Raw genomic sequence first — 24,226 nt, 5'->3', positions numbered from 1 at the left:
AAAACCCTCCGATGTCCACCCCATCCAGCTTGCATACATCACATGGAACATGATAGGACATGGAACTCCCATCGCTACAAGTTGGGAGGGCAGCCATGAGAATCTCAAAACGCATTGACAGACACCTTAAGTGACAGAAAATCGTACCCATCTACAAAATGAGCCACGGTCAGGCAATGGGCTATGCCGTAATGTATAGCATAGCATTCCATAGATAACAGCAACTTAAGAAACTTCACTCAGAGGCTACATTAGTTAAGGTGGTCCTACCTGAGATCCGGGCAAACAGTGGGTGAAAGGAGGCACATCACTGCTAAGGAGGCACATCACTGCTAAGGAGGCACATCACTGCTCTCTTGCACTTTTCCTGCTTCCTCCCACTAACTCGACCCCCCCCCCCCTCTTTCAGAGCCGCCAGAGCGGCATGGGACCACTCCGGTGGCGATAATGTTAAAGGACGTTTGTACCGCGCACTAACAGAGCATGCACCCACATTTACCAGGTGGCAACAGTGCAGACGTGATCAACCACCATGTGCAACGTGTAGCAATGCAGCCAGCCATCGTTTGAATGTGGAAAGAAACACAAGGCACCAATACATTTTAGTCACATTTATTTTTCGCTTTTAGTGTGCTCACAGAAAATTAGAACACCTTAAGCAGGAGTTTTAATAGCAATTTTTGTAAGCAAAGTTACATTCCATCTCTAAGTCAAATTGGTCAAAGCTTCTCCAGTATTTACAAAACGTGAATAGACAAGATGCTACACAAAAAAAAAAAAAACAATAAAAAAAAAACATTGCATCTGAAGGGTTCTCTGGAATTCTGAGAGGACGACTGGAAAAGAAAGCAGTCTGCCGTAATCAAAAAACATACCACAGTATAAACAGTTACCATTCCACTTATCACAGCTTTGTTGATTTTAAAATTGTTTTTGTGTGTGTTTTAAAAGGTCCAAGATGACTGCAAGTTTTACAAAAATGGGGAGGAAGGAAAATTGCAAACTTCGTGTGCTTCTGGATATCAAGATTTCCTTTTATACAATAGTCACAGTTAAAAACACCCCGCTGGTAATACATACTTACATTTTTTTTTATTAAGGTCATAAACCAGCAATAAACAATAAAGCCTATACAACTTGTATCTCTACTTAATCACCGACTGGTACAGCTAACATGAGATAAGTGAAAAGTTCCTATGGTTTAAATGAATTACTAGAACTATTGTATCTGGGTATTGGTTTTATTTCTCTCCGTCTTTTTAGAGACCTGTAGTGTTGTAAACCGTATAGAACAACCGTCCTCAAAATACATTGTAATAACTTTCTTAATAATAAAAAAAAGCCCCTTTACATCATTTAGTGTGGCACATTATACCCAATTTACACTCTGTGGCACATTGTGTTGGCATTCTCGTGCACCACCCCAAGTTTCCACCTGTGCCCTCAATCACTTCATTTTGATACCCTTATTGACCCACCCATCTCCTTCATGTATGGGTATGTCCATAGACTGACAAAAGTTTACATTTTTTTCATAAAAGATGCAAGTATGCAAAAAACATTAATACTGATGCGAAAAAAGGTAGGTGGCAGAGGGGGGCCCGAGAGGCAGGCCTCACTTCTGCCTGTTGGAATGGTGGTTAACAGAGCGAGTTGAGATGGGATCTGTACGAGGGAGGGTGGGAGTGGGGGGGGGGGGGGGGAAGAGAAAAAAAAAATAACAGGAAAAAAATAACATCTTTTAAATCAATCCCTGGTCGTAGAAAAGTTCTCCAGAACCAGTACCTGGCACCACTCCAACAAACAAACGAGGGTGGGGGGAGGGGAGAAAAAGTCCTTTGATTATCTCAAAAACTGCCAATGGGATTCGTTTACTCTGCCGACTCTGCTGGGGGGTTCTCTGGACTGGACTCGGATGGCGCTTCCTGTGTTGGGGCTGCTGCGGGCTCTTCTGCTTTTGGTGCCTCCTGTTCAGTGGCGGGTGTTTCAGGGACAGTGCCGGGCGCTTCCTCAACTGGTTTCTCTGGCTTCTGCTCCTCTGCGGGTTTGGGCTCCTCTGCTGCTGGCTTTTCAGGGGCCGGCTCCTCGGGCTTGGCCTCTGGGGCCTCACTCGGCTTAGCCTCCTCGGGGCTGGCAGCTGTAGGCTCCTCAGAGGCAGGCTTGGCCTCCTCACTGTTCGCAGCCTCGGGCGTGGCTGCCCCCTCATCCTTTGCCCCCTCAGCCGGTGTAGCAGCCTCACCCTCCGCCCCCTCACCGGCCTCCTTCTTGTTGTTGTTCTTCTTGAAGGAGAAACCACTCAACTTGAAAGACTTCTTAAAAGAGAAGCGCTTCTTCTTCTTTTTGGGGGTTTCATTGCTGGTGGATGGGGTGGGGGTAGCACCCCCTTCTGCTTTGGCAGAGGATTCTCCCTCAGCAGGGGAGGCCGGCTCAGCACTGTCCCCCTCTGCTGCAACGGCCTCCTTTTCCGGAGCAGGTTCAGCTGGTGCCTGGTCCTCCTTGACAGTCTCATCCGCCGGGGCAGTGCCATTTGCTTGCACCTCCTCTTTGCCAGCTTCAGCAGGGGAGGCATCCCCATTAACCTTCACGTGTCCATTCTCCTGCAATGAAGGAAGGGGGGGGGGGAAACAAGGTAGCGTCAGAACATTAGGATATAGTACAGGAGATACAAATAAAAACATTACTATGTTACAATGGGGGCAGAGGACACCAGCACCACCAATGTTCACTTATGTCATCAAAGTAAACTTCCATACTGGGGGAGGAGGGGGGGGGGGGATCTAAAGGTGCACCCTGTAAAATAATGAAAGGCTTTCTAGACTGCCACCCCAACAAGTTGTAGATTGGTCCAGTTCTGGCTAGAGGGAGACCTAAGCGGACACAGCTAGGTAACCATCAACTCGCGCCTTAAAAATATTTCCGTTTGACCAACACAAACCCGTACCACACCACCCCAACAATAGTCACCAAATGTAACCCAAGAGGGAGGGGGCGGGGGGGGTCCCCCGTTCAAGCCCGCCTTTAAAGAGCACACACAACACCAAGTAGATGAAAGTTGTTCAAAACTATGGGACACGTCTGCATCTTTCAATAGTGTGCACATTCAAGACACCTCTAGGGCATGGGGCCAGCAGCTCGTTGGGTGAATTAAAGACGTTGTTCCTTCCGATCAATCGTCACAGAAATCAAACATTTTTTTTTTCAAAAAACTCATACATGCTCGTCAATAAACAGTCAGTCATCAAAGGAACGCACAAGTACACACTCCAAAAGCGGGGTGGGACTCCTTTACAATATGAGAAGTGACAGCCCACAGGATCGCAAGTTTCGGTTCGGTTAAACTTTTAAGGGCTTGGTGGCTAGCTAGAAACGGGTTATGTGAAATAAAATAAATAAATAAATGAAAGTGGGGTTAAAGTGGCCCAACAACTTCTTTTGAAAAGAAGCAAGTTGACAGCTGGCAACACCGTGGCTCTTTGGGGCGGTACCCAGGACAGGAATGGACGGTCCCACGTTTGCCAGGTACCCAGGTTCCAATAGTCCTACCTCACTATACAGGCTCTGCCCGTGGTAAAGAACAGATCCAGCCAATCAGGTCAAATGATTTTAAGGCAAGCCAACCCATAAAAAGCCACAACTAAAAAAAAACCGCCGAAAATAAAGAAGCTCTGAACAGCCTTATTTAAGCCCGTTGCCCCAGATGAAGTGAGGGTAGGGGTGCAGTACCGTTTTCTTGAAGTTAAACAGCGGTTGGGCTCTCAAAAACTTCAGCATGTTGGCCTCCCTGTCCGGTACAGAAGTATCTCCTCCAAACAACCGCAGGACGTTTGCAGAACGCGCCCTAGCGCATCCCGTTATAATCACTCCTAAAAAAAACGGACGGCCCCTCCTTCAATAAGTGACCGGAAGAAACAGTACTCTGCGGTGTCAGGTTCCGTGCGTTGGGTGGAGTTGTAGAAAGTGGGGGCAGGGAGTTGAAGAGGTCCCAACTCCTCCTAAGAGGGGCCCAGGGGGGCACGCTATATGATATCGTGTGGCACAGATACAGGAAACATACCACAAAAGTTCTGGTTTTCATTAAGTAGCCCCCCCCCCCAACTCTAAAGCGAAGTCGATCATCCAAGTGGGCGACAGCAGCAATACCGCTCAACTCCAGGAGTGGGCGCAGCGACTGCACAAGATACTAGGAAAATGGCTGCCGAGAGCCATCTACCGGCGGTGGCGTGAATGTGTTCAGCCTCTGCCGAGCATTTAGCGTGCAGATCACGCCTCCACCGCCCCCCCTTCCCCCACCTTCCCAACAGCACAGATGCAGCAGCCGAGACAAAAGCTGGAGCCATCCAACATGGCTTGCACCGCGTCCATCCCATGTAGCCTCCATTTCGCGAACGAGGCTCTGAACAAAAACGCCTTCGCTTGCGAGCGTCTCGCGGTGGTACAACTGGGCAGACATTTCAGCGCATATTGCATCTCATACCTCCCGTATCGAGACTCGTGGAGGATACGTTATGGAAGAATAGGTTTACTGCGCAAATGGTACAGGCGGGGCAAGAGGCATCGAACATATCTAAAGACTTTTTAATAAAAAACACTACAGGGTTTACCCCTAACCACACTAAACAAAAAAAAGTGCCATACGGCTATAAATGTCATAAGTACAATGCGCGGGTTTTTAACCGATGAAAGCATGTTTTTTAAGGCGGGGCACAAAAGCCTGGCTATCCGCGGGTGATATGGTCATATGTGTGAAACAGCCGAGCGGTCCATCGCCCTTTTTTTTTTTTTTTTAAAGGGAGCGCCGGGCACTCTACTACACTGCTGCCGCCCCGATGCTCAACACGTCCCTCCCTACACAAGGAGTCCCACAGGCTCAGGGGAAACGTAAAAGCACGGGCGCCCACATGGCCAGGGAGGCGCGCGCGCGCCTTGCCCGTATCTCTCACAGTCGCACCGGTCCGCAAGTACTCATATCAGCCCTTCCCACCCTCCCCGACCCGTCTCGGCCAACTTACCTGCCCGTTGGCTTTCGACGGCGAGGCGGCCACAGCTTCCCCGGGCTTAGCCTCGGCGGTGGCGGCGTCCCCCTTGCAGGCGTTGGTCTTGGAGAACTGGGTGCCCATGGCTGCGGGGAGGGAAGAGAGGATCGGAGCGCACACAAAAAAGAACTAGAGGAGCAGCGGCGCGCACAGCCTGTCCCGCACTGCTCTCCTCCTCCGGCAGCAGAACAAAGAGGCGCTCGGGGGCTGGGCTCCGGATTTTTTTTTTCCTCCCCTTGGTCGATGAATCAAAGCAGCTGGTCCGGCGCGGCGGCAAAATACAAAAATATCGCCGGTGGTAAAGTGGATGGGGGGTGGGGGGAGCCCCGTTTTTTATCGCGATTAATAATAATAATAAAAAAGCAGATATCCCAGGTTTTGGAGCCGTAAACTGATAGAACAAGGGGGAAAATGGAGAAATCTCCCCGGCCGCTAATAAGATGCGGAGTCCAACGCCCAAGTGCACAGATGAATGGGCTTCCCGAGCAGTGACGACACCCCTCGGCCCGCGTCCTGCCCAATCAGCGAGCGGGCAGACAATGGCGGGGGCGGGGCCTCGGGAGATGGGAGCGAACAATGGAGACTAGGCTCTGCGAATAATTTGAAATCAGCCCAGACTGATAATTAATACACAAAATACACCCGCCCTGCACACAGCCTCCCCCCAACCGACACCCTTCCTTCAATAATTACAAACACAGAATGCAACGCTCTGGTTTCCTTCGCTTTATTTCATAACACCGAAAATATGCATGTTTTTGTACCCGGGTGTGCGATGAATACCCCGACTGCGCTTGGGGTGTGAGTTAAAGCACTGGGTTGCCTCCCTTTGCCGTTGTTTTTTCCCCCCCTCGGATGGGCAATCAACAGATTGTTCTTTTTGTTGCTGCAATTCAATATAATTAGCACGCCCCCTTTCATTAGACACCGAGAAACCACATTGAAAATAAACAAGGCGGAATTTCGGTGCAGTCGTCGTGACGAGCTGAAAACGAGAGCGCCTGCGGTCCAGATGTGTGAACGATGCCTCATTGGAGCTCGCTTTTTTGTGGATTTGGCTAGCGCGGTACTAATCCGAATCCACTGGCTTGATTTGCTTTTTACATTTGGAGTCGGTTAAGACTTGGCTTAGTGCAGTTGCCCGATTCCCAGCAGTTCTCGACGCTTAGATTGAGAGAACCCAAAAAATGGACGGATTGTAACGGGGAACACGCATCGGCTCCAATATGTAGCGTGCCCCCAAGTTAATTGCCCATGAAACTTCATTTCGAATTCGCCCTTTCTGCTGTAAAGACTGCATTGGTCGATGGCAGTCGACCGACCCCACCCCCCAGGTTTACCCCCCCCTCCCTAAAACGAGCATTGAGATATACAGCTGCCGGGGTGATTTTTAGGGGTTAAATGTGTCCGAGGGGTGCGGATTTGCTTTGAAAGGGAGAGGGGGCTGACTCGGTGCGCTGCTGGGTGGACGGTGTGTTTCTGTGCGCCTGATGCAAGTGTGAGCTCCTGTTGCGCGCCCCCCCCCCCAGTTTGGCTAAATCGAATCGCCGCTCTTCTGTGGTCGTTGCCGGTGCAGTGGGCTCGACACAGCAAGAGCAACATCGCTCCGGGGTGTTGACCTCGGTGTCTTCGGGCACACGATCCTTAAGTGACACTATTGTGGGCTCGGGACGGAATATTGTGATTCCGGTTGCCTGATCGGTTAGCGCTAGACCACTCTTTAGGTGCGAGGTTTGAATGTGTCGATATGATTGTTGTGTGGTTTGCAGACCGGGGAGGGGGGGGGGGGTGGCGCGTCAAGCCGTGGCATTGTGATTAGATTTGCATCGGTGCCTTGCAAGGTTCTGTGATGGTTTTGGGGAGGGCTGCATAACGTGACGGTGATGCGGTGTTGCTGTTTTTAACTTGTGGATTTGTCGTGGGCTGATTGTGTTGTCGTCGAAGAGGATGCGCCATGTGTGTGTGCGCCAGAAGATGCGGTGGTGTTGTGTATGCATCGGTTATGTCTTGGAGCGGGCTGTAGAGACACTCTACCTGTCATGATGTTTGTGTCGGTGCTCGGAGAGGCGGGGCCTGGGTCTTGTCACTGGGTCTAAGGTTTGTCGTGGCAGGGGAAGATATAGTGTGCTTGTGTCGGCGCTGTGAGTGATCAGCACTGCTTTTTGACGGGAGGAGGCGCGCGGTGCCCGCTGATCCGCCATTTCAGAGGGAGGGGGAGGCAGAGACCGCGAGTGAGAGACTGAGACAGAAGAATTAATGCCAGACAGTGCTCCGAGCCAGGGAGCCGCGATGGAGGCAACGTGCAGCCCTCGCGCGGGCTAGGGGGGCGCGACAAATGGGATTTTTCAGAGCTGGCGTGTTTTTTCGGGCTATCCTCTGACTTCCACCATGTGACAAACCTAGGCGATGTGTTTTAAGGGTTTATGCGTTCGAATGCGCACAGTGTAGAATGCGTTACTGTCATTCGTTCAAGGGGCGGCGTGGAGTCAGATAGCTGGTGTTTTTGTGATGGCAGGGCAGCGGGAGTACTGCCCTTGTTGCCCCGCTGCTCCGCGAGCATGAAGGCGTATCACTGTGTATGCCGTGCCAGTGTGTGTGACCACCACCTGCGCATGTGGGTCTCCCCTGTACACACAGGCAGCAGTTCGACATGTGTCCTTCTCCTACACGGATGGCAATGGGCTAGTTTCCATGGCAACCATGGGTGAAGATTACGAGCTACTGGAGGAGTGGTAGCCATGGCTGCTTGTATTTTGTGGGAGGGAGGGCGAGGAACAGATCAGCCCCCGCCGCTGCCTGTCCCCGAGGAGGTGGTGACGGAGGAGGGGGGCAGCTGGAGTCGTTTTAAGAGCAAACTGGTGGGGGGAGGGGGTGACCACTGGACGCACGAGGAAAGAGAGAGAGGGCGTCATTATCATGTCTCTCGGCTTTGCCTATGTGGGGATTAGGGGGGTATTTTGATAGACGCCGCCCAAATAGAAGCGCTGGAATTTGACTGAAATAGTCTTCTTCCAGTGGCCCTTTCTACAACTAAGATTTAAGTGAAAGTGTCATAGCTCCCCAATGTTGATGGAATGGAGACGTTTTTTTAGAGTGGTTTCACTGAAGTCCCTGCTGGTGAAACCTCCTTGGCATACCTCTCAACCAGGTTCATGTGAGGCGGGTGCAGTCCCCAATCCTATTGTATCCCTGGCACTCTGGTGTTTGTATGGAAAACATGTGCTAAAAACTGCACTGTCTGAGCTGCGTGGGTCTGGTAGAGAGGGTGCTGCATGTTTCCTGGGAGGGGGCTGGCAGGGACGTTTGTTAATGGGTTGGGCTGGTTGTCGAGGTTTAGTTGAAGGGAAGGAATTATGCCAGCCATCCCCATGTGCCTCCACTCTTTCTAGTGGTCGCCTCGCTGCCAAGTGGTGTGGCATGGCGCACATCTGAAATAAAAAGCCACATCTCTTTCGGGTCCCTCTCCAAAGTTTGAGATATACCATACGTGTCATTTAAAGTTGGCATGTTACTTATCCCATTCAGACTATATAGGGTATGTGTGCGCGCAAGGTGGCTTGCTTCCATCTCCTAAATATTTGGAAACTCAGGCACCTCCTTACTTAAATCTCTGATCTCTGCTAAACATCTCTTCATTATGCCCTGAAACCGATTCCCCACCTGTCACCACAAAATAAGATAGCACATCACGTGCAACGTCGTCTTATCTGCATGGGTAGGTGGGTGGCGGTGAGGGGGAACTTTGGAAATTATGTCGCAGGAATGGTGGCCAGGAATCGAGTCACAGCTTGTTTGGAAGGTCTGAGACGGCTGGCGATTGCAGTAGGCCATGTTGGCAGCAGCGGCAAAACCAAGAAATCGCCCTCCCCTGGTCAAAAGCAGATGAGCGGAGGAGAGAACTGTGGATTGAGGAAGGGCGGATGCACTGAGTAGAGAATTCCAGACTACAACGCATGTCAGTCGGCAGTACCTGTGTACAAGCCTGACTAAAACGGAGACAGCCAACAACATAAAAGGACTCCGCCCCCCCAACCCTATTCCCACAGTATATGCATACAAATGGTGCGGCTTTGAGTGTTGATAAAAGCACGTAAATACCATGCATGATACTGATTGAATTATGTATTTTAATGTTATATTTGTACAATGAACTTGACTGTTATTGGTATTTAGTGTCAAAATGTTGAACATCTAAACTATAACACACTAAAAAAGCATGTAAATATTAATAACAAAGGTGCTTTTGCTCTGTTTGACATTACATATCTTGCTATATACTTTCCTCTCAGCCTGTCTCTGTGGCGCAAGCAGTTAATGCACACGGCTTGTACCTGGAACACTGGGGGTTTAAATCCATCCTAAAATGACAACCTTCTTAATATCTAATACTGTTTATATAGTTAATAATTGTTTGCGATAAAAAAAGAAACGGGACTGTCACACTCCCTTTCCCCGGCACAGGGTTTTTAAACCATAAAAACTCTAGGGACAGAGGTCACAGTCCTGGCAAAACCGGGCCGTCTAGTCACTACTGGGCATTGATTTTCCTTTTTTACAGGCTAGTTGTGAAATCACCACTGACCTAGAATAAGACCAATACATCACTACTGCCCAGGTACTACCGTTGGCTTGTGATGTCAAAGGCCCGCCGCTTGAGCCAGCACATAGTGGAATTCCAGCTGCCACTGCAGCACTTCACTGAAGCTGTGACAAGCTTTCTAGTTCCTGTCGTGTAAAATACTTTCCTCCAACATGTTACAGACATTAATTGATTAGGCACTGGAGCAAAGCACACGATAACAAGCATCTAAATACAAGCTATTTCCTATTGTAAAGCACACAACCATCAGCAGGTGCATTTTATTAAATGCATCACTTCGTCCTGTTCTTAATCCAAACAGATTGTACAATGATTTTATGCATTGGAAACTGGAGGACTTCTTACATTGGATTAAGCATGCAACCAGGCATTAAGGGGTGACTGTGTGTGGCCATGTATTTTAAGGAATAACCGCCTTATCCCCTTTCTTGTACGTTATTGAGTTATGTGAAGTCTTCTCAAAGTTCTCTGACCCAATAAAGCCTTGGGCCTTGAACCCGTATTTGGGGACAGGGCTCCTCTGTGACTTGCAATATCCTTATTAAGGTACAGTAGGGGTAGCTTAACCCATATATAAAACAAAATCAGAACCTTTGTTAATCTCCTGCACTTGATAATATCCACAAGGAGCAGGCAACTAACAGACTTCGAGTGCAGAAGTGGGCTCACAGAGCCCTTTATGGGATGGTCAATAGTTTAATCCAGGGCACTGCACAGCACCCATTTCCACCTATATAGGTCATTATGAATCTTGCCTCCAGCGCCGCTTTCTTTCGGCTTGTTATAAGAAGGTGACTTTGTTAATTAGGGACATCATTTCACCAAATGCCTGGGGTAGCGGAAACCACACCACGCAAGCCTTGACCTCTGATGACATCACAGGAAGTGATGTCATTGGACCCCACCCCCCAAGTGACATCACAGGAAGTGATGGCACACAACTTTTCACCCCATGAAAAAACAGGAAGTGGCATCACATAGCATTCATTGTTCCTCAGTACACCAAGAAAAATATTGTTACGATATCACTGTAATATGGTATACGTTTTATACAAGAATGGATCACCACATGTAGCATTAATATCAGTGTTTATAGGCTCATATTGCCAAATTACTGTGAATGTAAGCAGATGTCCAACATAACAACCTGGACTGTTGTACATCGCTGGGGTTAAACTTTAAACAGAGTATATGGAAGAGGCCCTGGACTCCGAAGCGCAGACATGCATTACCTGCCAAGTGTCTGGCCACAGACGGGAAACAGTAACTGACCAACACAAGCCCAACCAGAAGACAATCAGAGGCTGTACCACTTCAGGCTTTCACACTTGGACAGTACATGCAGGGATGTCAATAGTGCACTTTTACCATTGCAAAGCAATCCGCTCCTACCAGTCACCCAGAGCCAGAATATTGTCACTGTTTTATAACACGGCACACTCCTGCCAGGGACTCCTTCCCCTGACAATGAATGTGGCACACAATAAAAACGCTTTTATCTTTAATAAACCACAGGTTCTTTTATTTGAGTAAGCCCCCAACCCGTTTCGCGCCCAACCTTCACAAACACCCTGTGTCACAGTGGACTAGGAACCAGGCCGGTGTGTATCAACAGGATATTTATTAATATATGGTTTAATGAAACAGAAAAACATCAAACAATTTTACAACAGCCACCAACGTTTTGGAAGCACAAATGCAATGATTCCTACAGAACAATTGGTTCAGAAATCCTAACACAGTTCACATGGATCTTTAATGACAAAACAGGAAAAACAGTTTTAAAACGAGTGATAGCACCAAGGTTAACCACTCCCTCTGCAACACTCACCCCTAAACATCAGGTAACATAATTCCTTTGAATGGAAGGCAGTGGCAAGGAGTAAGGATAGAAAGAGAAAATCGGATTTGGAATAAAGCCCATCACCCCAAGATGGGAAGCCAGAAAAGAAATTAAAAACCCGTTTTTGGAGCAAAACGGCACAAGCGGATGTTGATTATTACTCACACGGCTATGGTACAGATACTGTTGGAGAGAATAAAAGGAAGTTTGTGTTGCTACACTTGAGGAGATAGGGAAGCTTAGAGACTACTAATCAGCACACAGGACAACATGGAAATGAGGTAGGGTAATTCATTTTGGGGAGAAAGCAAATGCAAAAGGAAAAAATGCAAACGGCAAATGGAAATTCGTTTTACACAGGATTTGCATTGACAGGCAGCTAAGGTAAGGGTTTAGGTTTCAAAATCGGATATCGGTTTTCAAGGACAAGGAAAGAGGCACATAACAGATAGGATTCTAGGCAAACGGGATTGCTCTCAATGGGACTACATTTTTGGGTTATTTAATAGGACACATGCAATTTAGGAGTTTGTGACGTAATGCACAAAATGCACAGGCAATTTCGGTTTTCAGTTACACAGAGACTAATTCTATTGAGGCTATATACTGTAATGACTATAGTTATTAAAGAAAGACACTAGGCACAAGTGGGTTAATTTCAAATTTTAACCAACTCGTACCGTGAATTTCAATGGGGAATTAATTGATTTACTTCAAAATAATACTAAGGATTTATTCTGACAACTGAGAGATTTATCACAGGGAATACGCTAACGTACACAGGTTAATACAGATTCTACTATGGGAAAGTGAGTGAATTATACTGGCAATTTGGGACTTTCAATGGGATTTCCAACAGTGTTTCACTGGGAGGGGGGGGAAATATTGGATGCAATGTTACAAAAGGAGAGGTTTATGCAATTTAGTGCTGGGGTCATTTGCTACTTACAAAGTAAGGGTTGGTTTGGGATCTGGGCAGACAGCTGGATCTCGGGACTCTCTGGACAGCTAATCAGGGGGCCTGGTCTCTGCACTCTCCTGGATGGGATTCTGGACAGCCAACTGGGCCTCAGGACTCTCTGGATGGCTAGGCAAGGGTCTGGTCTCTGCACTCTCCTGGATGGTAAGGTTCAGCTTTCCCTACGTCCTCCTTCTCCTGCCTCCCTGGATTCTTGTGTGTGTGTCCGTGTCTGCCTAGTACAGTCCCCCCTTATATAGCCCAAATGACATAATTCACTTTACAATCTAGGTGGAGTACTCTAGAATTACTCCTACCCAGGGATAGGACAGTTAACCATTCCTCCCTCCGCCACCTGGCCTTATTGGTTTGAGGGGAGAGAGGATCATCTGTCTGTTTGTCATTTATTACAGTTCTTTGTTCCCAGGTCCATTTTTTTAGCAAAATTGAGTTATGTATCATAACTTCAAACTTATCATAGCCACCACCATAAAAAAATAGATATGCAGTTTCTGTGGGCAATAGGGAATTAGACAAGCCGATCGCCAACTCTGTGCAAGGTAGTATGATCCTTTGGCACATTTTTGTCCTTTTCATGAAATGCATAACAGTTATAACTCTGCAAATGATTAAACATGTTCATAACCTCCTTTTCCATCTTTCCTCCAATTTTCATATTTGTCCCATTTTAAATCAGCCACAAACGAGTCTTTACTGGCTATTTCAGTCCACAAAGTCCTAGGAACATGCACATAGTCTCTTCAGAAGCCCCTGGAAATCACATGGAAAAATAGTATGAAACAAAATTATTTCTTATTTTGAGTGCTGGGAAAAAAGCCTAAAATGAATCAATCCTTTAATGTCAATTTGGAGCATCTGTCACATATGGGAGGGTGGTGCTTCATCCCCCACAGGGAAGTGTCTCCCACTGGCTCAGCTTGCAACAAAAGACTTTTATTATACCCTTTGAAGTTTGTCAGTTTTTCCTGGGTAATGCGTGTGGAAGCAACTCGCACTTCTTGGTCAAGCTTTAGCCACACTTGCTTTCTTTGTCCTCCCGGCTAGTACTGCCTTCCAGTCTGGCAGAGCAGAGAATTATAATGCCCTCAGCCACATAACATGTCATTGTGGAATGGTTCACTTATAGGTGAGACTTCCAGGGGGAGGCAAGGCATTCAATTGAGAAGTTTCCTGCCTGAGGCAAAAAAATGGGGTTTACTGGTATTCTGAGCCTCCTCTAAGGTGATTGAAGTCTTGTGGGGACAAACGTAAGGTACATTGCTTAGCCAACCCCCCACACACAACATATTTCACTGACATTTCTGTGCGAGCAAATCTGTCCTTTCATATTTTCTTTCACATGTGTGCAAGCCGTGTTTTTCATCTAATGTTTGAAATGCTGTTCTGTAGGTCATGGGATTTTTTAAATTTGTCCTTTTTAGTGGGTTTGCCTTTGCTGCTGGCCCATTGACACAGAGGGGTAGGCACCCTGCACAGGGCTCTCTGATTTGACCAGGATTTCTGTTAGGGCCTGTAAATGCACCCCACAATATCCCCTAACCATTTTCACCACAGGTACCTGAACATCCAGTCTATCAACAGCTTTAAATGTCTAGCACCCACTCCCGCCCCCAACAACTTAGACCTCCAATGCCTTGCTCCAACACCTTTATGTTTACACGGTGCCACCGTCCAGCAACTTAAGTCTCTAGCGTTCTCCAACACAATCAAACTTAAGCAAACTAGTCACATAAGTCTCCTGTCCTCCCTTTACACACCCCAAAAGTTTGAGTCTCAATTACCCTCCTCAAACATTTTATATCTGCATTCAATGCATTTAAAATCTCGTACAACACCTTACATCTCCAGTACCAGCCTCCATAACATTGTGCCTCAAGCACACATCTCAAACCCCGAGCTGTGGCAGTAGTTATGAAAGATTTGAAACCATCCAGCCATCACCTTTCTGTTTTGTTTATTTGGTAAGTAACCCACAGTTATTTTGTTACATGGAGAAATAGATCGGAAGGATATGTTGCAGGTCACAGTAAATGCATTTTTTACACATTTTTAAAATGTAAACAGCAGCCGCAGCTCCATGACATCACCCCTTGAAAAGGCTCATATTATTATTTTCTTTGGTCTTTGTTTGTTGCCTAATGGCCGCCTCCTCCAGATTCTAAGCACTGGAACAGGAACTCAAACCATGTTGCACTGCATCCTCCTGCTTCCAAAACAAGTGTGGTGCCCCTGAGCTATCCTTCCAAATGTATATATTTTTTGCTCGAGGATTCAACAGATGGTTTACTTCAAAGGCGGAGGGCAACTTCATGTAAATGAATTATCTCACTGTGCGTTACTGTGTGATGCAGGTCTGGCAGACCTGGGTCAGGTCACACAGTGCCCAGGCAGGATTGGTGGCAGAAGCCACTGGAGCACACCCCTCTCATCACAGGCCAAATGGCTCACTGAATGTGCAAAGCAGACAACCAGAAACACGGATGAGATTTTGTTCATGCTGTGCTGTCACTGAGTACTGCAGGCTGCTCTTACCCATTCCCAGCTAGCTCGACTTAGCCCCCATGCCCTTCCTGTTGGTACAGTACTGGGTATGAGCTGCACAGACAGCCCCGCCTCTGAACCCAACCATTTAGGCATTCTTCACTAATCGACTGCCAACCTGTTAGTGATGACGGCTTCACGATTTGCCCTGCAATTCTATTATTTCTCCAGCTAACGGGATCTAGATTCCAGGTGAAAAAAGCTGTGGCACATTTAGATGCTTTCACAACTACCTTTTTCTGGTGCAACACAGATATCTGTTCTTGGCACAGCCTCTTTGTCCAGTAGCCCTGGGGTTGTAAGTAGTGGTCTAGGGGTAGCATGGTGGGAACCAGGGGTAGCAGCTGCTACCCCTGGCTACCCCCAAATGACATCCCTTTTGTTAATGATTGCTTGTGTGCTCTAGCACCTTGAAACACCTCTTGTGCTATATGGGATTACCAATAAAGTTCTCAGACTAAATAACCAGACAGACTCAAAGAATATGGAAAATACGACTTTATTCTCAGTTCAATAATGCAGGGCAAACTGACAGACATCAGACTGATGCTTGCACACTCACACACAGACTTAAGTATGCAGAGGGTTTATACCCCAATATGCGTAACCTATGATGTCATCCTATGTGTCAAACTGTAAAACCTATTGAAAGGAGGGATTAGTTAAGGGAACATATGTGCCTATGGTATACATATGGGTGCCATATTTGAGAGTAGTTTGAGGCATGCCTCTTATCTGTAAGGCATGCCTCAAACTACCTCTAAATATGTATAGTATGGATTATAGCAAAGAAAATGGCAGCAAATTGGTCTATGCAACATTGTATAGCAGGTTAGTCCTTAGATCCTCTAATTGGTTGGTATTCTTACCCAACTTTGGACTTTCGGCTTGTTAGCAGCATGTGAGTGAAACAAAACCCAGGTGCAAGTTTCCTGTCTGTAGCTGACCTTGTAGCCGGCTCTCTGTTCTGGTTCATTTAAGGGAGTTTAAGCACATCAAAATCTTCATTCGGAGCATAATGAACAGCCCTTGTTTTCGACTTTAGATCACATGTAAGGAGACCACACCTCTTATTTACTACTATTTGATTTAATTATACTGAGTGTTCTTGCTCCCCTTGACCTCTAGGGACTTGCTCACTCCATCTTGTATAGACTTTTTACACTTTTAACTGTCCAATACTTGGCTCTTGCAGATGTTTTCATTTTCTTTAATCTAAGAGAAATATGTCTGATGTACATGGCTTATTCATCCACCTCCACTTGTGCCTTGCAATTATTCCTTAAAATAGCATCCTTGATCCCAGGCCAACATAGACTCCTCTTTGTTTGTCACACAAACACTGTTTTTCCAACGTCTGAGGTAGCTGGACTGAGTCTTAACACAAACTGGTGTCTATCTTCCCATTATGGCTGTCCTACCCACTTTAGTTTTACCTCTATAGCACACTTCTATATGTCTCATCTATGTTGCGTTTGTGCATATTTACACTTATTGGTCAGCAAGTTACTTTGTCTTCTTTGCATATACGATTACTTTATCATTTTGTACATATTTCCCCTGTTACTTCAGTTACATCTTCACTCTTAAATATTTTCATATAGTTTCAGTATGTCTTTGTATATCTGCTTCATGACTTCATTCTGCCCTCGTCAGGTTTCACTGCCTGCTCGATGATGTCCGATGAGATGTGCTGACATCCTTCCACTCTTTCAGCACAAGGGTACATTCTGTATGGTTGTCTGAGGGCATATCGTCTCTCGTACCCTCAATGTAGCATAGGGACAACACATGGGGTCCCATATAGGGCTCTTCTCCTTCTGTTCCAATATGAAAAGGGGTCAGGGGGTGGGAGCTAGGGAAAAAAGTCCACCTGCTCCTCTAAATTCCCCCCTCTGGTCATGTCCTCGACCACATTTTCCTCTTCAATCTCCTCCACATTTCTTCATACTGCAGTTTCTTTGGAATCCATATCTTTATCACCCCCCTCAGGTGACCTGCCTTTTTTATATGGTCATCCACACACCAGGTCATGTGACAGCAATCTCATGATGGTGGACAGAATATCCCACATCCACATATTTCTTATGATCCTTAGGGTAGTACAACTTTATTCCTGGGGCTGCCGGGGTGCTTTTCCTTATATTCTCAAGGGTACTTTCCTCATTCTGCATTTCCTCAACAGTTCCAGCATCTATATCAATCATTATCTTCATCCCAATAGCTTTCTTGGCTGTCTTCTGGCACTATCCCAAGATGATCCCTATGAGACAATATCCTAGCAATACCAACACTAGTATTGCTCCAAGTATTTTGAAGGGATTTGCCAGCCACGTTGGGATCCACGATAATTGAAATGAAAACCAGTCATATCCAGTTGTCTCATCAGCTTCATATTCTATCTTAGTATGCAAGGTTATCGGTATAGTTATTTCTTCTGTCATGGTTCCATTTTCTCCATCATGAGTTGCTATGAATGTACAGCAAGAAGGCCCGACCTTGGCACACTCGCCTTCTTCCATTGCTGTAATTAGGTCATACCTGTTCTGGAGAGTCATCAGCCTGATGGCTCTCAATTCTTCTCTGATTACATTGAATCCTTTTATTGTTGCATTGATTTTCTGTAATCTGGAGCCACTTGGCATTTACTGAAGTCTGGAGTCCTGGCATAAATATAGATGTCATTATCATTGCTGTCTTGCTGAACAGTTTATGCTCATTTGGAATATCTTCATAGGCCTTTATTGATTTTGATGAGAAATAGTTCTCTCTCTCTTCAGCTGGCAGAGGTTGAGCAACCTCTTTTTTCTCTGGTGTTCATTCATTTTTGGAAATCCATCAATATTGAGGTCACTTTGAAGAATCACTGATGCTGGAACATGTATTAGTACAATAGAGCATACGCCTCCCCAATATTTAGGTAATTGGATATAAGCTCTGGATCCACAGGCCCAGTTATCGGTCTGTCAATACTGCAGTTCCTCCATGCATTCCTGGAACCTCGATCATCTGCCCACTTCCTTTGTTTTCTCCAACCAGAACCAGGCCTTCATTCTTGATGCATGTTGTTACATTCTTTAGTGGTATTATAGATACTGGTCATTCTTCATTCTTGATCCTTGTTTGTAACTTAGAATACTTGGCCCAATATTCTGGCCATCTGTCATTCACTATTTTCACTATGCCTACTGGTTACTTCTTAAATAAGTTTGCAGGGTAAGAGAATGGTCTTTCTTCCCATCTGGAACTGGTGGCAAGATACCCATATAGCTCTCTCTGCAACCTGGTTCTCCTGATCTTTCAGTCATATCTGAAAAGTCCATCCTCTTCATCTTGACAATTTCGATTCATTCTACAATCTGGGATGGATACATTTGTTTTTTGCGTGTCCACCCCATTCTACTTTCCACCCTCTTTGTTTTCACATACATACATCTTCATATGCAAATGCCCCTTTTGATTGCCATCGTAAAGTTGACCATTTTCCTTCGAATTGCCCTCTGGTTGTACACACTGCTTGATGAGTGGGGCATTTTTTATCCAGTGCAGGCATTTCTTTGGCAATAAATGCCTTGCTGCATTCATAGCATATGGTATTAAGGAACAGACATAGCAGCTTTCATCTGACATACTCTCTTCCACCTCCTTCATGTGCTGATACCATAAATGATTTTTTAAATGAGACAAACTAATAAGATATGTATTTATATCTTTATGATCTTTCTCAACATCCCTTATAAGTGCTTAGTAAGGTTATAAACAATGCTGTTTGTGCTTTCATTGGGGACAATATTAAATGTTTCATTGTCCCCACCATGTCTGTTTGTTTTTATAACATGTCTAAACGCCATAATAACCAGGAGAAAAACACAAATCATTATACAGAATGATATCACAATTATTATTCCACGAAAATCGATTTTCTTGATGGCAATGATCCTCTAATATTCTGAAACCTCCTCATCCTTGATTAGACTTTCAATATGTTACACTCTATGGATCACACCTTTATATCAAGAACTGCAAATTAATTGCTATAATTATTCTGAAAATAATGTGACTGTTCTTTGGATTGCCAAGAAACGTTACATTATTCACATGTTTTCTTACTAAAACAGGATAAAACTGTGATATTTAGGTAAAAACGGCATACAAGAATGTGCGTATGTTATTACAAAGGGTGATATAAGATATGAATTGTGCTTCTTTTCATCCGTCTCTGGTTTTTTAAAACATTGGGCCTCATTACGAGTTTGGCGGCACCCCGCAATGGGCAATTACCGGGGTATTCTGACCCTGCCGGACCCCGTAATTACCCATTTCCGAGTGCCGGTAATTGTCAGTCCCCATTCCCATTTGAGCCGCATACGGCTCAATGGGAATGTGGAGCACGGTAGCACCGGCACCGTTAATAACAGTGCCGGTGCTACCATCAAGTTCAGTGTGCGGGTGCTGGTACGGCCGCCAGGACAGATCTGGTTGCCGTAATGGCACCCGTGAGCAGAACTCGTAGTTTGCCGATCCGGGAACTACAGTACTGGCAAGCTTACCGATCCTGTAGTTCCCCGACTAGCTAACTTGTAATGACCGCCATTGTCTCTTTGACCTATCTAGAAAAGTTCCAGGATAACTGCAAGTCTATTTATTTTTTAGCAAATTTGAAAGATATCTGTTCTCAATTTAAAGTGTTCCTGTGCTCTTAATTTTCCTTATCTTTGCTCTTAGCCATCAAATGAGTCTGCATGCACGTAACTTCTTCTCTTGCTTCACCGTCGGCAGAAGCAGGAGGGGTTGGGGTTTCTCCTTTATATGGTTTGATGTCGTGCAAATGCAGTCAGGGTAGCCTTCCTTTTAATTTAGCAGCTGTGGCAGTGACTTCTTCCACCTCACAAGGTCCTTCAAAATGGGGTGTACTCCAAGTGCGTACACACTTTCATACCAGCACCTGGTCCCCTGAATATAGACTGGGTTGCTTTAATAAATCTTCTGAATCAATGGGTTGACTGTCTTTATCGCTTCTCTTTAACCCCTCCCTCTGGTGCTTGACCTGTTGAGACATGAAAGAAACACTTGCAGTCATTGCTGTTATGTATCTCGTCACCTAGTACCTTCATTACACTATGGGCATCAGTTTTTATCCTAGTTGGAGGAGTAAGGGGGATTATCATGCAGCAAGCATCCAGTCACCAACTCTTGAGGAGTTAGATGGTGATCTGAGCCAGGCTGAATTCTTAAGGCCTATAAGGCAAGGGGTAGGCAATGTAGCCATCCCATTTTTATTTTTTATAATCCATTTAATCTCTCACAGATTCCATTCACCTATGGATGGTATGCTGAGAAATACAAAACATATGCTTAATGCCTAATAGAAGTACTATTTGTTCAAACAATTCATTTACAAACTGCAGTCCATTGTCAGACCGCAAAACCTAGCATACCCCCCATCTTGGAAATACCTCATGCACAAGAAACTTGGCTGCGCATATGGTATCGTGGTGCGTGCATGGACCTGCATTGATCCATCTAGAAAAAGTACATACCACAACCAACATACATCTGTAACTGTTGCATGTTTGCAGCATATCCACATAATCTATTGATAGGTTCTGAAAAGAGCCACACAGTCTAGGGATTGCTCCTCTCACTGTTTGCAAAGTGTGCCCTGCAGTACATTTTTGACAAACAATGCAATTTACAATAAAAAAAAGGGGCAGAGGGTGCGGGGAAGATGGCAGGGGGAGCCGGCCGCCGGGTAGCATGGTACGTAGGCTTATACCAGAGTTTCAAGCCCGCGTTCCTAGCCATTGGCTGGCTCCCCTCTGCCGGGGTGCTAAAACTGCTTCTGCTCTCTCAGGTGTCACTTTCTTTCCTTCTTGAGAAATCAACGGCACTATATACAAGACGTCTTCCTGACAGTATTGTAACCTTTCTCTGCCCACCTTATACCCTTTCTCAGAGAGTATAGACATAAGCTTAACTGAATCTTCTTTGCATCTTTCTTCTCACTGCACATCAAAATGTCATCCACATATTTGATTATTGCACTTTTGAGCAGAACATTTTGCATAGGTCCATCTGGAGGACCCTATTAAAGATTGAAGGGGACTCACAGTACCCTTGGGGCAAACAAGTATGTTTTAGGTGGATATTTTTATACAAAAAGGAAGTCTAATCTGAGTCTTCATGAAGCAGAATTGAAAAGAACACATTCTTTATATCTTATAACTGTGAAATATTTGCCCTTAGATGGAATGTTGCACAATATTGTAGTGGGATTTGGAAGTAAAGGAAACTAAGCTTGTTTAGCAGGTGAAGGTCCTGTATGAATCTCCACGACCGACCCGTAGATTTTTTCAATGTATACATGGCCGTGTTACTTGAAGAATTGCATGGCACCAATATTCCTTGCTTCAATAAAGTGGAAATGGTCTCAAATATACCTTTACCCACTTCTCTAGACATGTGGTATTGCTTGGCTTGTGGCAAAAGGGGTCCTGGTTTAAGTTAGATTTTAACTGCTCCTACTCATTTCAATAGACCCACATCATATGGACTTGTGGTCCATAAAATAAAAGCCACTTACTCTAAATATTACTGAAAAAATGACAGTTTCTTTTTTGACAGCTGCATTCTCTGCAGTATTTCTCTATTGTCTTCTTTAATCCAATAAGTAAGATTTATGAACAACACTCATTCATCATCTAAGTACTCATCCTTAAACAACTCGTCATCTGTCAAATCTGTCACCCTATATCCTTCACTGAGGGTTATCACTATTGTCCGTCCTCTTCCCTCATCATCTGTTCCATGAAGAACCACCCTTTACTCTCTGACCACGACTGCTTCTAACTCCAAGGGGATAATCTGCACTCCTTCATCATTCATGGGGATATCTGGTCTAAACAAAAACTGAATTGATATTCTTAATAGTTTACCTATCAACCTGGTTAACAATGATAATAAAACAGTCACTCCATACAAAATACTTCTTAATCTAAGGGAACTCATCGTAATGCTTTCTGGCCTGTGAAGGCTAATATAAACTCCCCCACATTCATATAATGTATCCCTGAGGTGGAACACACTATTCCTTCATCAGTAAAAGATATATCATCATGTTGAGTTTCTTCATCAATTTACACCCTAATATGTTAACTGGCATATGCCTTGAATATAATAATGGCATCAACATATCATGTTCTCCTATAGAGATTAGTAATTTGTCTGTAAAAGGAACTGAACTCATTGGCCCAGAGAATCCCTGCGCATTCATGGTAATGCCTGAAATTGGATATTTCCCCTCATGGACAAAGGAATGAGTTGCTACAGTGTCTACAAGAAATTAAAATGTCTTGCCCCCTATCATCAACTTGACCCTTGGTTCCTCTTGGTGGTCTGGTGTCACAGATAGTACTGAACACACCAGGTTGCTCTGGATGCTGTCCTATTGTGGACATAAATTCATACCTGTACCTGTGAAAGGATTTCCTCCTACCATGGTCAAACTCTCTAATTTGGGTGCAGGTGCTTGCTGGGCTTCTGTATTCATATTCTATTGTGGTATCATGCCCTGTTGTGTCCATGCTTGCTAAGTTTGTACCTGTTGTGTTTTCATGGGCACTTGCTGAGGTTACCCTTGCTGAGGTTTCATTTGCAATGGCGCTTGCTGTGGTTGCAACGCCCGTGTCTGAGCCTGTATGTGATCGTGGGCATAATACTAATGTGGTCCTATATTGTATGGTGGAACATAGCCCATTTGCCCTCTTCCAATTTTGCTGTATGTCTACTCTGCTTCTAAATGTTCTGGCTATGTTTCATATTCTCCTGCAATTCCAACATTGTTGCGGCTGTCTGCCATTAAATCCTACTACTCCTTGAGGGTTCTGAAATCCACCTCGTCCTCCTCCTCCTCTAGGTCCATTCCCTCTTCCTCTTCGCCAAAAAGTGTACCCACCCTGATCTGTGGGACACACTATGTCATTTTTCTGCGCTAGTCGCACCTCCTGTGTCACCCGACCTTCATTACTCGGCAATACCACTCCTCTATGGCTAGTTTTGATAACATTTTCTGAACTAACGTTGCCACTTCCTGCTTCCTACTCTCTGCTTTCTTCTTATTATTCTCCTGTAACAATCATCAGTGATGCACAATCATCAATTGTATTTCTGGCCATGGTTTCGTTTCCATTCCCACCTGTTTTTTCATTTTCTGTTGCACTGGCTCGGGCAGCCCCTGACACAAAATGTGGTACAATAATTCCACTGTTTTATCCCACGGTTCTCTCGCTCTTGATTGTCTTGAATAAACACGAGAGGGTCTTCATCCTCCCCCATTTTCCTAGTCATAATTGCACCCATATCGGATGTATCAGGATATTGTACTCGAAGTGCCCACCATACACCTGCTCTGCAATTATTTAATGGCACTCTATCCTGTGTCATGTTTTGTGCAGTCACACCTGTGTATCCTGCTCGCTTCCAAATGGTGCCTGCTCTCTCCTCTAGAATAGCTCTTAGCAGGCCTTTTATTTCACCTATTGCTAACATCATTCCTGATGTCATTCTCTCTTGCTTATAAATCAATTTTCACTGCACCAGAAGTTAAATTCTGTAATTTACATTTTAAATTATCTTTATCCATTTGTGGCCATGGACTATATTGTGGTCATCCTCGCCCTTTATCTAACAATGGAAAATTGTGAAAATCCTGGTGCATAATCATATCTGCCTACACTTTTTTTTTCTCCAGGTGGAGTTAGTGTCGGTCGTTTATCTCCATCCTGGTAGTGCCCTTAATCTAGATTGGCGGGGATACATCCGCTGCACTGAACAATTGTACTTGTTGTCGCCCAGTGTACAGTGTCGATTCTGGTGTTCTTTCTTTGAGGTCCTCTAGATCTGATCATTTTACCCCTTTCTCTACACTCAATTATTTTGGAAATCTGCATGCGATCTCCCTTCGCGCTCTCTCATTCTTCCCCTTTCCTTGTCTGAAATCATTATGCCCCAACTTGTATGGCTATCATCCTTTTTCCCATCATCAAGATCTGATCTCCTTAAAGACAGTGCTCTGTGCTTGTTTGTTATGATGTCATCTGTTCTTCCTCCTGTTTCCCTCGATAGAGATCCTTCTATATTCTCTTGGGTTCTATACCCTTCTGTTAAGAAAGGAAGAAGGCAATGTGCACGGAATCTCACAGTGTACAACTTTGTAAATATGTGCATACAAA

The 24,226-nt window shown here is 45.2% G+C and overlaps 1 protein-coding gene across 2 annotated transcripts; it reads right to left on the bottom strand.

Annotated features, from left to right (window-relative positions):
- Window positions 1-596: 596 nt before the first annotated feature.
- MARCKS (myristoylated alanine rich protein kinase C substrate) lies at window positions 597-5,507 on the bottom strand. 2 transcript variants are annotated; one of them, XM_069607856.1, is made up of 2 exons: window positions 5,010-5,507; window positions 597-2,597 (listed from the first exon to the last, which is right to left on the bottom strand). In XM_069607856.1, exons 1-2 carry the CDS (start codon window positions 5,115-5,117, stop codon window positions 1,872-1,874), a joined length of 834 nt encoding a protein of 277 aa, XP_069463957.1. In that variant the 5' UTR covers window positions 5,118-5,507; the 3' UTR covers window positions 597-1,871. The 2 variants fall into 2 exon arrangements, with proteins under 2 accessions (XP_069463957.1, XP_069463958.1); XM_069607857.1 differs by lacking the exon at window positions 5,010-5,507 and adding an exon at window positions 3,724-3,959.
- Between the last annotated feature and the right edge of the window lie 18,719 nt (window positions 5,508-24,226).

The sequence above is a fragment of the Ambystoma mexicanum genome, chromosome 4q (assembly GCF_040938575.1).
Source record: "Ambystoma mexicanum isolate Mex_15411 chromosome 4q, UKY_AmexF1_1, whole genome shotgun sequence".
Lineage (NCBI taxonomy): Eukaryota > Metazoa > Chordata > Amphibia > Caudata > Ambystomatidae > Ambystoma > Ambystoma mexicanum.
The sequence above is the reverse complement of the archived record's forward strand: the minus strand, read 5'-3'. Positions and strand labels throughout refer to the sequence as shown.